Consider the following 14,874-nt stretch of genomic DNA (forward strand, 5'->3'; position numbering starts at 1 on the left):
CTCCCACAATACCAAGAGACCAAGTCATCACGGAGGAAAGAGCACAGGGTGGTCTAAACTTCCCCCTGCTTTCAGCCTGCCTTCCCTGGCCATTCCTGCCCTGGCAGAGGCATGAGACACCTCCCCATATGAGGTGTCTATCTGGTTAGTATGCTAAAATGAAGTATCACCCTTTATCACCCATAATGTAACCCAGTTGTAAGTACTAATGGAGATGTCCTGGAGCAATTTTCAATTGAGACACACTTGCATATGCAAGCTGGGCTTAAAGCCAAAAGCAGCCCAGCACATTCAACTGTATGGTCACAGAGTACATGCAGCAAAGCTGCTGTAGATGAACTGTGTTAAAGAACATGAATCATTACAGAAGACTAGTAGTTAAGAGCAGTTGTTCCAAGTACCTGCTCCATACTGCTGTTTGTGTGGCCCTATTCAATCATTTGATGAAGGCAAACAGAGGTAAGGCAAAGCCACTGTGCTGTTACCCACTGCCTGAACACTGCCGTTAACAGAGACCACCAAAACTGAATCTGAGTTTTTATTCTTTTTATGTACAGAAAACATGTAGCCATCCAGTACATCTTTAACCCAGCTTAGTAGCCAGTTCTTTAGCCTTTGCTTTTTCAAGCTTAGCAATGCGAGCCACCGATTTTGGACCCAAGACATTACCACCCCAGTGACGCCGGATCTGCAAAGAAGCAAGAACAAGTTAGATACCCTATACCACCTCTTACTGCACCATTCAACCAACCTGCTCAATTCCACTCCTTTTTGCACAAATGGAAGAGCTCCCTCAACTAGGAAGTCTTACACATTTCAAGCAGTGAACTAAATTTCTGGGCAGCACAGAGATACTAGAGTTGAAAAGTCTTTCCCAAGAATGGTGCTGGATTCAGCCATCATGTAATTTCTGGACTCGGGATGGAGTCAAGCCCAGTGGAAGCTGCTGCCCTCACTACAATCCTAGCCCTGTGATAGCTCTGTTGGCTTCTAACTTGGTGACAGTATTCATGTTTACCCTGCTCTGAGGCAAAGAATCTGCACACATCATAAGTGAATCTTGGTACAACACACCAAACAGGCTTTCAGTTAATGTCACTATGTCTGGAATAATCTGCATTTCACTAGGAAGCTTTTGGGATGTTAACAGTGTAAGACGAAAGGGACGGCTAGCAGCACAGAGAATCTTACCTCATCATATCTGTCATTGTAATTAGTCTTGACAGCCTCCACCAGCTTTGCAAGGGCTCCCTTATCCTCCCTGTTGGTGACAATTTTAGTTCCTTTAGAGCCTCAATTTAACATTTTCCATAAATCATTTGCCTCAGCATTTAAAACTCATAGTAGCAATGTGGTTTTTCAGGTTAAGCGTCATCTGCAAAGGCTTAACCACTTCACCTAGCAATACTTCAGGAACCTGCACTGCTCAGGTTAAGGTTAGTAGTTTCATCTATGTATTTTCAGAGTAACCATTCATTTTGGTAAACCAAAATAATCTGTATTTTCAAGGTCCAGTAATGTTCTTCAGGCAACAGGACATATGTATTCGATGTTACAGAGGTAACAGTTTAGGTTTACTATTTTATACTAGACAGACACAGGTTTGATATCCACTTGCCCTACAGCCTGTGCCTACGGACAGTCTGCTTTCAACCACAGAGAATCACTTAAGATCACAGAACACTTACGGGTTAACTTGGGTGAAAGCAATAGAGGTACACGTTTTCCTGTGGACCAGTCGCCCCAGTCTGGCTTTGCCCTTGATGATGCAGTATGGCACTCCCATCTTGCGGCACAGGGCTGGCAAGAAGACCACCAGCTAAAAAGAAAAGGAGCATGCTGGAGAACGGAAGGAGAACATCTGTCTGTTCTTTGGATCAGCTTGGGCTGTGGCAATTGCTCAGGGTTAAAAAGCTCGTTTTGCTCTTCACTATTAATTCAGGTGAAGAAATTCACACATCACTGCAAGGGCCAAGCCTCATTGTAATATCAGGACAACTACAAACATGCATATGCATTCCAGTGCTGGTAAATATATTTTATGCGCTCCCTTTCCACACAGTATGTTCTAAAATGCATTTTCACCCAAGTCCAGTTCTGACCTCAGCCTGGGTTACACAGGTAGCCTGTAAGATGTACTAGATGAGTACACATACCTCAATGGGGTCTACATCATGAGCAATAACTACAAGCTGGGCCTTCTTGTTCTCCACCAGAGTTGTGACACTGTTAATACCTGAAAAACAAGGAATAGGTAACCTTCACTCAGTCCATTTATCAGAGCTTTCATGTCAGCCTCATAGAACCAGCTCAGACTCCATAGCAGATTCATTACAGAAGTTATGAAAACTTTCCACATCCACTCAGAAGATATTTCCTGGACAATCTACTAAAGCTCAGGGTTAAAAAGCTCGTCTATTTTGCTCTTCACTTTGAGATCAGGTGAAGAAATTCATACATCATTGCAATAGCTTGTCCAGTCCTGCCTGGCTGAAGCAGAGACTTTTCAGAGTCTCAAGTCCATGTACAAAGTTACCTGCTCGGAGAACTGGTGGCCGCTTAGTCGGAGCATCTCCCTTTCCTGCAGCTTTCTGCTCAGCACGAGCCAGCAGCCTCTGCTTCTTCTCATGCTTGTTTTCTGGCCTGTATTTGTGTGCCAGCTTCAGAAGCTGCGTAGCTGCAAGAGAACATCCACTGGTCAGCTGCACAGCCCGAAAAGCTAAGCATTACTTTTTAAAATACTGAAATGCATCAATGATCTTGGTAGTTGTCATCAAGTGTATTTAGACAGCAAAAGGTCAGCATCATCTGCACAGTGCAAGAATGGAGCACCTCCAGAGCACCTATTTACCTCTATATGTACCTCTGCTGCCAATGAGCTCCTTCCTTCACCCTTTGGATGAGTAAATGCCTGTGGACCCCCTCAGCAATTACAGTTAAATGTGGTGCACTTTCTCCTTTAAAGCAAGCAACTTCTATTACAGCATCTATGAAGAAATTGCTCTACATAGGTCAGAAAATTCTTGCATAGACACTAGCATTTGGAAAAGAACTATTTACTTCAGAAGTAAATAGTTCACACAAGACACTGAAGCCCTGTTTCAGTGTCAGCCTGCAAGATGCCAGCACTCCCCCAAGGCCTGTACACCCACACATTGCTCTAACTACATGTTTATTCAGATGAAGAACTGCAGGCGGTTCTGCAGCAAGCTGGAAGAATGGCCTCCTATGGAAACATGCAGTTGAGACAACCCTGGGTTTGCATCCTTAAGTGGGAGCTTTGGTATTTTCTATATCCCTTTTCAAGGTACACAGCAGCCATCAAGACTTAAGCCAGCAAATTCAGACAGCAGCTTGGTACGACATCACGCCTACCACTATTAAAGCCTCCCTAAAATGCTTCCAAAGATTCTCCCCAGCTTACCTTAGTTACGTCTTATTTCGGTTTCTTTCCTCCTCTGAAGCACATCCCATCAATGACCCAGGTCAAGACAACTGCATGTGGCACATCCTTACCTGTCTGGCGGTCCAAAGCCTGAGTGAACTGGTTAATGGCAGGAGGCACCTTCAAGCGCTTGTAAAGGATGGACCTCTGGCGCTGCAGCCTGATGTAGCGCGGCCATTTCACAAAACGCGTGAGGTCCCGCTTTGGCTGGATATCCTGTCCTGGAAACACAGGACCCTTTAACGCACAGCTGTTCCACAGCCATAGAGCAGCAGCATGGAACAGGCACGAGTGCATCAGAGATCTTGGTGGTGATATGTCAGCATTATCATTCAGATAGCAAATATTCTTTCACATCATCTGCACACCGTACAAAGATGGCACTACCGAAGTCTGAACTGAGTTACCATACTACATGCAAAAAGGAGAGATTAATCCCAACAGAACCATGGAATGAATCCAGGCAGTACAGAAAAAGCACACTGGCCATAACCACCCATCACATAACTGCCCTAATGAAGGGCAGCAGTGCCTTTATCATTGTCTCCACTCTCACAGCTTTATTACAGTACATGCCTGTTTACAATTTTGACATCTATTAACAAAATCCCCTGTTGACAGAGTAGCCCAAACGCTCACTTACCAATGCCAAAGTTCTTGGGCCTCTTCTCAAAGAGGGGATTGACGACTTTTTTGGCCTCCTGCTTCTTGACTACAGCAGGGGCTGGTGCCACCTTCTTGCCCTTTGCCTTCTTTCCTTTCGGCTGCAAGAAACAAACACACCCCTTTCTTCTTGTCCTTCCAATACTTGTGTACTCAAGAGCTTTCAGTCCCCCAGAAATGCATTTCTCCAGCCCGGCAGCCTCCAGCCCAGCCGTACTCTTCCAGAGAGAGGAATCCTTTCCCTTTGGCTTCAGGTGGTTTACGAGCCTCCCTGCTAGAGCCACCGTTTAAACCCGCGTGCTGACCCCCTCCGCCGCGCAGCCTCTGGCGTTCCGCAGTCCTGCGCTCCCCCAAACGGCCCACCGCGAGCCCGGGATCAGCCACGCAGGGGGAGAAACGATGCGGCCCGAGCCGGGCCAAGTCCCGAGTCCCTGCGCTCCGCGGCGGGCGACGAGGCCCAAACTGGGCCTTCCCCGGACCAGCCCCGCTTACCGCGAGCCGGGCACGCGCACCGCTCCACCCCCCTCGCCAGGCTACCGAACACCCGCGCGGTACTCCCCGCCGGGCCGCGGCGCAGCGGCGGCGGCGGATGGCGGCGGATGGCGGCCGATGAGCCCTGCCCCGCCCCGGCGGCCGCTCACCATCTTGGGCTGCGAGAGAAGAAGGAGGAGCAGCGCCTGCCGGGAAGTATCTGCGGGGCGCGACGTCTCGCGAGAGGACGGCGGCACGCGGGGGGAGGCGGGGCGCGGCGCGGGGCCGGCCCCGGCCCGTCCCGTCCCGTCCCGTCCCGTCCAGTCCCGCCATGTCGCAGGCGCGCGCGCTGCCGCAGAGCAAGGAGACGCTGCTGCAGTCGTACAACAAACGGCTCCGCGACGACGTCAGGTCCATCCTGGACAACTTCACCGAGATCGTCAAAACGGCCAAGGTGCGGGGGGGGAAGCGAGCGGGGCCCTGCGGCCCGCGGCAGGGCTCGGGCGTGACGGCGGCCGTGTGCGCCCTTCTCTTTAGGTTGAAGACGAAACTCAAGTCTCTCGAGCAACCCAGGGTGAGCAGGACAACTACGAGATGCACGTCAGAGCTGCCAACATTGTGAGTAGCGCTCCGCTGGGCAAAGCGGTGGGCAGGGGCTGTTGGGTGCACTGTTGTTGGGTGCGCTGTTGGGTGCACTGTTGTTGGGTGCACTTTTGGGTACACTGTTGGATGCACTGTTGTTGGGTGCACTGTTGTTGGGAGCACTGGTGGATGCACTGTTGTTGGGTGCGCTGTTGGGTGCACTGTTGTTGGGTGCACTGTTGTTGGGTGCGCAGTTGGGTGCACTGTTGGGAGCACTGGTGGATGCACTGTTGTTGGGTGCACTGTTGTTGGGTGCACAGTTGGGTGCACTGTTGTTGGGTGCACTGTTGGATGCACTGTTGTTGGGTGCACTGTTGGGAGCACTGTTGTTGGGTGCACTGTTGTTGGGTGCACTGTTTTTGGGTGCACTGTTGGGTGCAGTGTTGGGTGCACTGTTGCTGGGTGCACTGTTGGGTGCACTGTTGTTCGGTGCACTGTTGGGAGCACTGTTGTTGGGAGCACTGTTGTTGGGTGCACTGTTGTTGGGTGCACTGTTGGGTGCACAGTTGTTGGGTGCACAGTTGTTGGGTGCAGTGTTGGGTGCACTGTTGTTGGGTGCAGTGTTGGGTGCACTGGTGTTGGGTGCACTGTTGTTGGGTGCACTGTTGGGTGCACTGTTGTTGGGTGCACTGTTGGGTGCACTGTTGTTGGGTGCACTGTTGTTGGGTGCACTGTTGGGTGCACTGTTGGGTGCACTGTTGCTGGGTGCACTGTTGTTGGGTGCACTGTTGGGAGCACTGTTGTTGGGAGCACTGTTGTTGGGTGCACTGTTGCACCGAGGGCAGCCTTTATACCGCTCACAAGGACTGCTGCTAGCTGGCCGTTGAGGTGGCTGGGGAAGGCAGGGTAGCCTGGCTTGTCAGCTGCAGGCTTCTGTCAAAGTCCTCATGGAATGTGGGATTTTTTACTTTATTCGAAGCTTGGGCTGAAAGAGCAGCTTAGGGGATCTTGGTTTAGAATTGGAGCAAAGCACCGTTTTGATATGCTGTGGTTTTTCTTTCTGCTACAAGGTCCGAGCTGGTGAATCCCTGATGAAACTTGTGTCTGACCTGAAGCAATTTTTGATCCTCAATGATTTCCCCTCTGTGAATGAAGCTATCAACCAGCGCAACCAGCAGCTGAGAAGCTTGCAGGAGGAATGTGACAAGAAATTGATTGCACTGCGGGATGAGATCTCCATTGACCTGTATGAGCTAGAAGAAGAATATTACTCGTCCAGGTACAAATAGGCAGTGGACTTCTGCCTCATGACTCCATGGGGTGGTTAGTCCACACAAACAAGTAGTCCTTAAAGTACAGGTCTTGGGAATGTTCCCAGCAAAACTTTACTCCTGTTTTTAATTAGGTCAAACTTTTTCTGCAACTAAACTGCCTTTTCCTTGTGGATACCCTACAGAGTATGAATATCATAGGGAAGGAGGTGTTCACAGTATCCAACTCTAGGTCCTTGCTGTATTTGGCTAGATTTGACAGATAATCTGTTTAGGCTTCCTTTGTAATCATTGTAAAAAGAGATGAATTTCCTTTTGAGTATAGACTTCTGTCTGAGTATCCCTCTGAAGGAGCCTCTGTCTCCAGAGAGGCTAGGTTGCTGAGCTGGGTTCTAATGTTAGAGGAAATCAGCACGTCCTCATGGTGAGTTTTTTCACAAGTGACCTGGTCACACAGTGTGCCTTTTTCCCTATAGTCCCCGGCCTCCTGGAGTCCTGTGGGGGTGAGCGGGTGAGCGCTTGAAACGAACACAAGAGATTTGCTCGGTTTCATTGAATAATGAAGCGTTGTGATAGGATTTTCTACGGAATAACAAATTGTTACTGATTTGTGGGATTTTTAATATTTTTAAAATACTCTTACTTAGAAAACAGGCTTTAGAGGATTTAGACACACTATCTTTTTATCTTCTGTCATGCACTCCAGCACTTCTAGTTGATGATGCAGTAAAGTGGGAGAAAGCAACTGAGAACCTGATTAATTCGGCTGTACTGTCTGAGCTAAGCAAAGTCAGTGCAATAATGCTATGCCTTCCAAACGAAGACTTAGCTTTTAAAAACCTTACTTAAAATTTTAATGCACAGGATTTCTATTTTTACCTTTCCCTTCTTTCTAAAAATGCCGAATGCCTGTTACCCCAGCTAAGGCAACTAAACCTTAATTGCTCAATATTTTTGGAAGTTAGGCCATTGGTTTTGAGTAATGTATGTATTTTAAGAGTAAAAAGATGTTGATATGACATAGCTTAGGAACTGCTATGACATTGGAAGAGAACTAGAGGTAGATGTTTACAGTTGTTTTTCAAACTTTGGTCATTCTTGGGTGGAGGGGGAGCAAGAGATCCCGGAAACAGCACAGCAATGAAGAGTGACAGTCACAAACTCACACATCAGCCCAGGCTCTGATGGGTCAGTGGTGCATCCCCTACACATGCTGTATCCACACAACAGTGCGACATGCTGTGGCTGATAGTGCCTCGCGTGTGCCAGATGTCACCATGCTGTCACCAGACTGACACTGCTGTGTGTCAGTAGCTTTGACTTTTGGCTTAGGGGGTTGTGGCCATGCTGGCATAGTCTGTTCACCTGCCTGGTACCAGCTGCTGCGTAAAGCGACCCTTCGTAACAGAACTGTTGTCTAAGAACAAGTGTTGGCGTACACCAAATGGATTTGCCTTTGTGTTCTGTCTTGTAAGAGTGGTCAGGAGGTGAGGAAACTCTGCAGCTCTGCAGAGCTGTGATCTGAAACTTTTGTCATGTAGCACTTAGTCATTTGCTTTTAGCACTTGTTCCTTTCCTGTGCTCTTTCCTGTCTTTCTGCACCAAAGAAATTGTACGTGTGTAAATATAGAAATAGTAATTTATTTAAAGTCCTTTTATAATTGGGGTATTAAGATATTTTTAATGAAACTTTAATGTCTAATGTGGAGAAAAAGGGTTTCTGTTATGTCACATAGTCGTAGAGTGATAATCACGTTCAAATGGCTGTAGTAGCTGGTTTGCCCACAGACACACATTCTGTGTGGTCCTGGGAGCCCAGTTGCGATTGTCTCTTTGCACCATCTGTTACTTCCTCATGGGTCCTGAGTCCACAGGATCTCCTTAAGAGGTGTGCAGTCCCATGAGGCCCAGCCATGGGTTCCACACAGGCATCCTTCCAGCCTTTCTCCCATGTGCCCGTGCCCCTGAAGGTCACTGGTTTATTTTAGGTTGTTCCTCCAGGGGAGGCTGCAGCAAAGCGAGCTCCCTGCAGCGGCATAGAGCTGCCCCAGGCTGCGGAGCTTTGTTCTCTGTGCTCTGTTCCTGACCACTGTGACCAGCCTGTGGAAGGGAGTGTCTCCTGTCCAGGTCTGTCACTGTCATTGTGCTAAAGGGGCTTAGGAGGCAGGCCCTTGCCATAGTAAGCAACTAACAGGATGTGTTGCAGTTGTACGGCCAGGTTTTCACTGCTAGGCTTTTATTGCATACATGAGGGTTTTGATGAGGAGACCTGAAAGCAGGTCTTTGAAACTTAAAGATTGTTCTGAAGGAATCTTTGCTTTCAGTTCCTGTGCTCAGGCAGTTTCCTAAAGATGCTTCTCAGGAGTTTCTCTGCGCATAGACCTGGCTGCATGCCTCGAGGGGGGTAGTGAAGTCCCTTCCATGCACTGAGAAGACCTCAGTCAAAGGACAGAGTAGCAGTGGGCTACGGTGAGCAGTAGCTGCTTTGTTGACCCTAACTTTTGAGGAGCATAAGGTGAGAGGTGAAGCTCAGACTTTTGGAACTGTTCTATCTCAAGTAGCAGGAGAAGTGGTTATGCTTCTGATGGAGCTAGAATGTTGTTAGTAACTCCCCTGCCCATATGGGGTGGATGCTGTGACCGGGTTCTCCTGGGAAAGCCTGGCCTGAGGTCTAAGGCTGACAGAAGAGGAATTGTAGTTCTGGTCGGGTCCTGAAGGTCTTTGCTAGTTGAACTCAGCTGCACTGTGTGTTGGGGGCTGTAGGGAAGAGTGATCTTCTAAGGGATTTTACAAGGCTCCAGGTACAAAACCTGCATCCACTGCTTTCCCACTTCTACTGCAAACCTGGTCGACGATGCTGCCAGAAAAGAGCTTAGAGTTAGATGCTTGCAACTCGTGCTTTGTGTGCTTATTCCCCAAAGCGGTAACTCGAAACCCAGCTTGCCTTCTCTCATCCTCAACCCCAAACCTGCATTTATGTTCCATTGTTCCCATCTCTGGGACCATGGAGTCCGTCTTGAGTGTGGGGTTAGATCTCAGCACGTTTCATGCTTGTGCAATTTGAAGTGTCTCGTATTTCTACACTTAAAATATTTCCTGAAGCATCTATTCAAGTCCATACATTAAAAATGTAAATAAAGCTGCAACAACAAAATCACTTGACCCACTGGGTTTGTTTTACTCTGAACACAAGCTGCTTTCTGCTCTAGCACTCATTTTGTCTTGGGTGTCTCCTATGTGTGCAGCTTCTTCCTCTGAGGAATTTGTTTTGGTTTTGTTGCGGTTTCTTCCGTGATTTTCCTTTATAGTTTTGGCCTTTCCACCTTGTCTTTTTCTCAGAGCACAGACCAGAGTTAGCCAGTTCTGTACAAAACATCCCTTCCCACAGTGCTGGCTTACCCAGCTCCACAGTCTGCAGTGGGCAAACCCAGCAGCTGCTTTTAGCAGTGCTGTTGGCTCAGGTTCTGCTGAATAGGAGCCTTCGGTACCTTGTGGGCTGGGCAGCTTCGAGAGAAGACCCAGAGCTGCTGCAGAGCTTTTCTGAAGAGGTGTGCATCAGTTCCTTCTGTGTCATGACAGGGAGAGACCCTAAGCCAACAGTGCTAGGGGTGTTTTCTGTACTGAAATTTAGAGCAAGATTTGGTATTTTTTCCTCACTTAGGTTGTGATCTAATTCCAAGAAAAATAATGATGGTGTGGTCCTTGCCTCACTCAGACTAGTAGCAGGATTCCTATGGGGTGCCAGAACTTCAGTCCATATGTTTTCAGGGGCTTGGAGCATCAGGACTGGAGTTGAGCTCTGTTTCAGTTTGTAGCAATGATTCTGTCTCTGAAGTTCCCCTGATCTCACCAGACCCATCAGGTTCAAGACCAGCCCTGAGCAGGTGTCCTAGGGAAGGCGGGTGTCACAAGGCTTGTGATGAATTCCTGAGCCCGGGCCTGGCATCTAGGAGCCATGTTTTAAGATTTTCTCAATGCTTTGCTTCTGTCCTGCTCTCCCCTGCCTGCCCCTCCTCCCCCCCTTACTGCACTGCTGCCTCTCCTTACTGGGTTGTTTGTTCTGTAAAGCTACAGTCTGTGTGACAGCAACGACCTCCCGCTGTGCGAAGCCTACTGGGGACACGACTTTGCCACGCTGTCTCCTGAAAGCCTCTCCACGCCTCTGTCGGCGGCTGTAGCAGAGCAGAGCGCGGCCGCCGCGCAGAGCTCCGCCCCAGCGCCCCCCTCCGGCCACGGGCATGGCGCAGGCCCCGCCGAGCACTCCTGAGGAGCATCCCCTGCCGCTGCGCGCGTGCCTCCAGCGCTCTGTGCTGCTGGAAGTCTTCCACCTGCTGAACTGAAGAGCGTCGCCCATGGGCAGGAGAAGGCACTGGAGCTGTGTTTGCAGGTAAGTTTCTGCTCCCTGGACAGCTACGGTGCCTTCTCTACCGCAGGACATTGCCAAGAGTGTTCCTCTCCCATAAGAGATTGTTCTAACAAGTTAGAGTCAGGTTTGCTTTTACATGATTACATTATGTGTTGTTACATGTTGTGTTCATTTGATACCCCGTTTGTGTGGATCTCAGTAAGTAAACACTGGAGCGTTGGGAGCTGAAGTTTTTGGGGATAAACCTGAGCCAAACCATGAGGCAATGAATGTTTTGGAGTATTCACCCTGTTTCACAAGGTTACGGACATCCTGCTGCTTTAAAACTCTCAGGATGGCATCCATCAGCCTCTGTTCTCTGCACAGGGCAGTAAGGACCTTGCAGTGTTTCTTACACAGCAGGCCTCAGTGTCCAACTTGCTCACAGCCATTTGGGAAGGTGCTCTCAGGAGGCCCTTACCAAGGACCAGTGTACTCCCTTTGAAGTGCAAAGGGCACATAGGAATGGGGTAGGTCCTGGTGATGCCACCTGTCGAGGCCACTGGCAGGAGCAGTGGCAGGCTCTGATTGCTCTGGTTCCTTTCTCAATGTTAACACAAAAAGTTTCTATTAACTCTGTGTGAGCTACCCGGACGCTGGTGTTTGTGTTGCCGGCGCTGTGTCTAACTGGGCAGTGGGGTGTGCAGAGCAGGGTGGTTCTGCTCTTCCTCTCGTACTTTCCTCCCAGGTCGGCAGCCTCCCCCTCGGGCCGTGCTGAGCCCGCGGAGCCCGGCTTCTCGCGCCTGCAGCGCTCTGCCCGGGCCGCCTTCCTGAGCGCGTGCGTTTTGGTTTTCCTTCATTCCATTTGTTTTTGTAATTCGGTCACTCAATAAAGCTCTTTTGTATCCTCTGCCACGCGTGTGTTTTAACCGGCCTCCTGGAAACACGGCCGTGGTGAGCGTGCGCCGAGAAGCTCCGCTCCGGCCGCAGCGCGCCGCCGGTACCCCCGTGTCCGCCAACGCCGCGCAGGCTGCGCGCGCTGTCCCGCGGCCCAGCCACGACCAATGCGGGCCCGCCGCCGGCTCGCTGTCGTCACTTCCTGCTCGGCGCGGGCTGAGGTCACGTCCTGCCGGTGGGGGTGCTGAGGACCAGCGGCGCCGCTATGGGCAGCCTGGCCCCAGGGCCGAGCATGGCCGCGCAGGACTCGTACTTGCAGGGCCTGGCCAGGAGGGTCCGCGCGCAGCTGGCGCCGGAGTCGCGGAAAAGGAAATTCGGTAACGGACCGCAGCGGTTCACCCCCTGCCGCTCCGGGCCGGTGCGCGGGGCCTGGCTCCTGACAGCCGCCCCTCTCTCCGCGGGTGCTTGGCCCAGGGGAGGCTGATGTGCCGGTTTGTAAGGAACAAGCCCCATAGTTTGTGCTGCAACACGGGGCTCCTGAGCACTCTGCGGTGTTACACAGGGGAAGCAGTGGTCTCCGCTCACTTTATACACGTGGCGATTGGATGGGGGGAACTGGGACTTCACTGAAGTGTACAAGCATGTTATTGGGCTATTTAAATAAACCCTATAATATGTAATTTTTAAAGGTTTAGAAATGCCATTGAAATACTGGAACTTCAGCGTTCAGTAATATCTTGACATTGTGAAGTGGGAATGTTGTGCTTGTTTGCGTGATTTGGTTTTGCCTTCTAGTGCCTCAGCCAGGGCAGTCTGAGGATGCTGGCAGGCAGATCAAGAAAAAGAAGAGAAAGAAACCCAGGAAGCAAGCTGAGAAGGTGAACACGCCTTCAGTCAAACAGACGGTATCTAACGCAAACAAACCTGCTCCAGGACAGAGGGCAACTCCTCAGCCCAGCAAAGCATCTCCAGACAGTGCTGCACAGAGCAGAAGTGAGAGCTTGGTCACAGGTGAGAATGCCAGCATTGCCATGGTCAGGTTAAAGTGTCGTGAGCTGAGGTAGCTGCTTTTTGGTTGCTTCACACACACGTGTAGTTCAGAAAGCCTTTAAAAAGTTCATCTGAATTGAAGACATCTTGGCTTATTTCATGTGTCCTCAAAACTGTTGTGCACATACAGAAATTGGGTGGCTCTTGGGAAAATGTGTTTAGCCTGAGCTGCACTTTTAGTGTATCTGGTAAGTCTCTGCTGCAGTCTCTGCCGTGCCAGCTCAGCTTTCCATTGACAGCATAAAAAGCCTGGTCACCAAGAAAACATCAGTGTCTTAGTTTCCACCAGCCAGGTACTTGTCTTCTGACAGCCACAGAGAATGCCAGGCTGTGTCTAAATGACAATATGGGTAGAAAAGGGGGAATTAATTCTAAAGAAACCAAAGAAATAGAAACTTTTGGCTTGTTTAGATTTTCCATTCTGTTCACAGCATCTGCAGAGTTCTCAGAGCTTTTTCCATAGCCACAGAAAGTTCTGCTTAGTTAGTGCTGTCATTTAAGTCTGTTTTCTTCCTCTTGTTTTCAGGGAGCAAAAGTGATCTGGATTCCCCTTCCTTTTCTGCGATAAATCTCTTGCGTCAGAGACTACATGAGAAGATTAAAAAAGCTTCTGGACAAGTATGAGAATTCTTTAACATGTATCCATACATGTGTTAATGCAGTAGGCATTCTCCCTGGCCTTCCAGGGGTGTGGGGACAAAACTCAGGGTTTGGGCTCTGTCCATCCCCACAGGAAGTGCCAGGGGGTGTTGCTGGGGTGTTCTCTGGTATGTGAGAAGAGCCAGAGCCTGGCCAAGGGAGCAGTGCCCCCAGTGATCCGTAGTAAGAAGAGCACTAAGAACCTGAAAGGGAGCGTAGCTATAGGGTGTTGAGAGAGGGTAAGGGGTTTGAAACACCTTTACTGTCCTTAGTGTCTCTGAATGCTGCGCCCATGACTTCTTGTCACAAGTCACACATTTCTTGTGAGAGATTTGAAATTGGGAACTTGAGGACTTTTAATTCTGATTTATCCCTGTAAGGCTCCTGATTTATGTCCATCCTCCTTCTTAGGATGATGCCAAAGAATTGCCCCCTGCAGTCCTGGAGAAGAGGCAGCGAAGGAAATATGAGAGAGAGAGAAAGAAGCGTCGAAGAAAGGAGCTGATAATGAAGGCAAAAACAGAGAAGAAAGAAACTGAGGAGGTACCGGTAGAGCCAGAAAGCAAAAAGGAGAGCGAAGCTGAAATCGTCTTCAACAGGGTTGAAGTCCATGAAGAGAATGAGCTGAGCAAGATCCAGAAAAAGAAAGAGAAGAGGAAAGCAGTGAAAGGCAAAATCACTCCTCTGACAGGCAAAAACTACAAGCAGCTCCTGAGCAGGCTGGAGACCAGGAAGAATAAGCTGGAGGAACTCAAGGATAAGGACGAGAAGAAAGCTCAGGAGCTAGAGAACAAGATGAAGTGGACAAATGTTCTCTACAAGGCGGAGGGTGTGAAGATTCGTGACAATGAGGAGCGCCTGAAAGAAGCGCTGAAGCGTAAGGAGAAGCGTAAAGCGCAGCACCAGAAGCAGTGGGAGAAGCGTACAGAAAAAGTCGTGGAAAAGATGCAGCAGCGGCAGGAAAAGCGTCGCAAGAACATTCAGAAGAAGAAAAAAGACAGGATAGAGAAGAAGAAAGCCAGGGCCCGGAAGAAAGGCCGAGTTCTGCCAGAGGACTTGAAAAAAGCTGGCTTGAATTGAGCTCGGGGCTCTGCCAGGTGGGGAGTAACGGGACATGGTCTGTCTGCCTGCCTGCCTGCCTGCAGCTGCGGCCCAAGCAGGCAGTGCCCGAGGAAACCCGGCGGTTTTGTAATAAACTTTGTAATAAGCCAGCCCGTTGTGTCCTTGGCCGTTAAATTTCCTGTCCCCTTCTGGCTGATACATCGCCAGCATCATCATCATCATTGTCCCAACGGGGGGTGTCGCTCCGGCGCGGGCGCGGTGCTGGAAGGGGCGCGGAGCCCTAGTGCCGTAGTTGCCCGGGGTGGGGCGGGACGGGACGTCCCGAGGCCCCGCCCTCCGCGCTGCTATGGCGACGAGGACGCCTCCACTGCCGCGGCGCGGTGCCGGGGCGCCGCGCGGCGCGGCTGTTGCGCTGAGGGCTTGGCGGCGGCCGGGCCCCCTGGCCGCAG

At 50.1% G+C, this 14,874-nt stretch overlaps 3 protein-coding genes and 3 non-coding genes across 7 annotated transcripts; 2 read left to right on the forward strand and 4 right to left on the reverse strand.

Moving 5' to 3' along the window:
- Positions 1–525: 525 nt before the first annotated feature.
- On the reverse strand, positions 526–4,912 carry RPL7A (ribosomal protein L7a). Its single transcript, XM_057408946.1, has 8 exons — positions 4,664–4,912; positions 4,089–4,326; positions 3,517–3,666; positions 2,537–2,677; positions 2,157–2,236; positions 1,689–1,819; positions 1,192–1,261; positions 526–688 (listed from the first exon to the last, which is right to left on the reverse strand). Exons 1-8 carry the CDS (start codon positions 4,910–4,912, stop codon positions 584–586), a joined length of 1,164 nt encoding a protein of 387 aa, XP_057264929.1. The 3' UTR covers positions 526–583.
- Positions 1,896–1,968, reverse strand: LOC130599072 (small nucleolar RNA SNORD36). The gene has a single exon (XR_008972143.1). It is a non-coding gene; the product is annotated as a small nucleolar RNA SNORD36 (small nucleolar RNA).
- Positions 2,392–2,468, reverse strand: LOC130599075 (small nucleolar RNA SNORD36). The gene has a single exon (XR_008972146.1). It is a non-coding gene; the product is annotated as a small nucleolar RNA SNORD36 (small nucleolar RNA).
- On the reverse strand, positions 3,738–3,810 carry LOC130599076 (small nucleolar RNA SNORD24). The gene has a single exon (XR_008972147.1). It is a non-coding gene; the product is annotated as a small nucleolar RNA SNORD24 (small nucleolar RNA).
- Positions 4,911–12,589, forward strand: MED22 (mediator complex subunit 22). 2 transcript variants are annotated; one of them, XR_008972142.1, is made up of 5 exons: positions 4,911–5,033; positions 5,117–5,197; positions 6,232–6,440; positions 10,501–10,819; positions 12,470–12,589. XR_008972142.1 is itself a non-coding variant. In XM_057409214.1 (4 exons), the coding sequence occupies exons 1-4, from the start codon at positions 4,911–4,913 to the stop codon at positions 10,697–10,699; spliced, it is 612 nt and encodes a 203-aa protein (XP_057265197.1). In that variant the 3' UTR covers positions 10,700–11,402. The 2 variants fall into 2 exon arrangements, 1 of the variants encoding a protein (XP_057265197.1); XM_057409214.1 differs by lacking the exon at positions 12,470–12,589 and having other exon boundaries at positions 10,501–11,402.
- Positions 11,940–14,493, forward strand: SURF6 (surfeit 6). Its single transcript, XM_057408947.1, has 4 exons — positions 11,940–12,051; positions 12,470–12,685; positions 13,251–13,342; positions 13,775–14,493. Exons 1-4 carry the CDS (start codon positions 11,940–11,942, stop codon positions 14,441–14,443), a joined length of 1,089 nt encoding a protein of 362 aa, XP_057264930.1. The 3' UTR covers positions 14,444–14,493.
- Positions 14,494–14,874: the final 381 nt, after the last annotated feature.

This window comes from Pezoporus wallicus, unplaced genomic scaffold (genome assembly GCF_028554395.1).
Source record: "Pezoporus wallicus isolate ANWC-B61680 ecotype Strahan unplaced genomic scaffold, APGP_CSIRO_Pwel_v1 contig_8341, whole genome shotgun sequence".
Classification (NCBI taxonomy): Eukaryota; Metazoa; Chordata; class Aves; order Psittaciformes; family Psittacidae; genus Pezoporus; species Pezoporus wallicus.

Bases quoted from the DNA above. Each gene is read 5' to 3' on its own strand.
- MED22 (XM_057409214.1), top strand. From the start codon at position 4,911: ATGTCGCAGGCGCGCGCGCTGCCGCAGAGCAAGGAGACGCTGCTGCAG. The intron at 5,034-5,116 runs GTGCGGGGGGGG...CCTTCTCTTTAG, and splicing joins AGATCGTCAAAACGGCCAAG to GTTGAAGACGAAACTCAAGT. The intron at 5,198-6,231 runs GTGAGTAGCGCT...TTCTGCTACAAG, and splicing joins ACGTCAGAGCTGCCAACATT to GTCCGAGCTGGTGAATCCCT.
- RPL7A (XM_057408946.1), bottom strand. From the start codon at position 4,912: ATGGCGGGACTGGACGGGACGGGACGGGACGGGACGGGCCGGGGCCGG. The intron at 3,667-4,088 runs GTAAGTGAGCGT...CTGTGTTTCCAG, and splicing joins GCCCAAGAACTTTGGCATTG to GACAGGATATCCAGCCAAAG. The intron at 2,237-2,536 runs GTAACTTTGTAC...CTTGTTTTTCAG, and splicing joins GCCACCAGTTCTCCGAGCAG to GTATTAACAGTGTCACAACT.
- SURF6 (XM_057408947.1), top strand. From the start codon at position 11,940: ATGGGCAGCCTGGCCCCAGGGCCGAGCATGGCCGCGCAGGACTCGTAC. The intron at 12,052-12,469 runs GTAACGGACCGC...TTTGCCTTCTAG, and splicing joins GTCGCGGAAAAGGAAATTCG to TGCCTCAGCCAGGGCAGTCT. The intron at 13,343-13,774 runs GTATGAGAATTC...CCTCCTTCTTAG, and splicing joins TTAAAAAAGCTTCTGGACAA to GATGATGCCAAAGAATTGCC.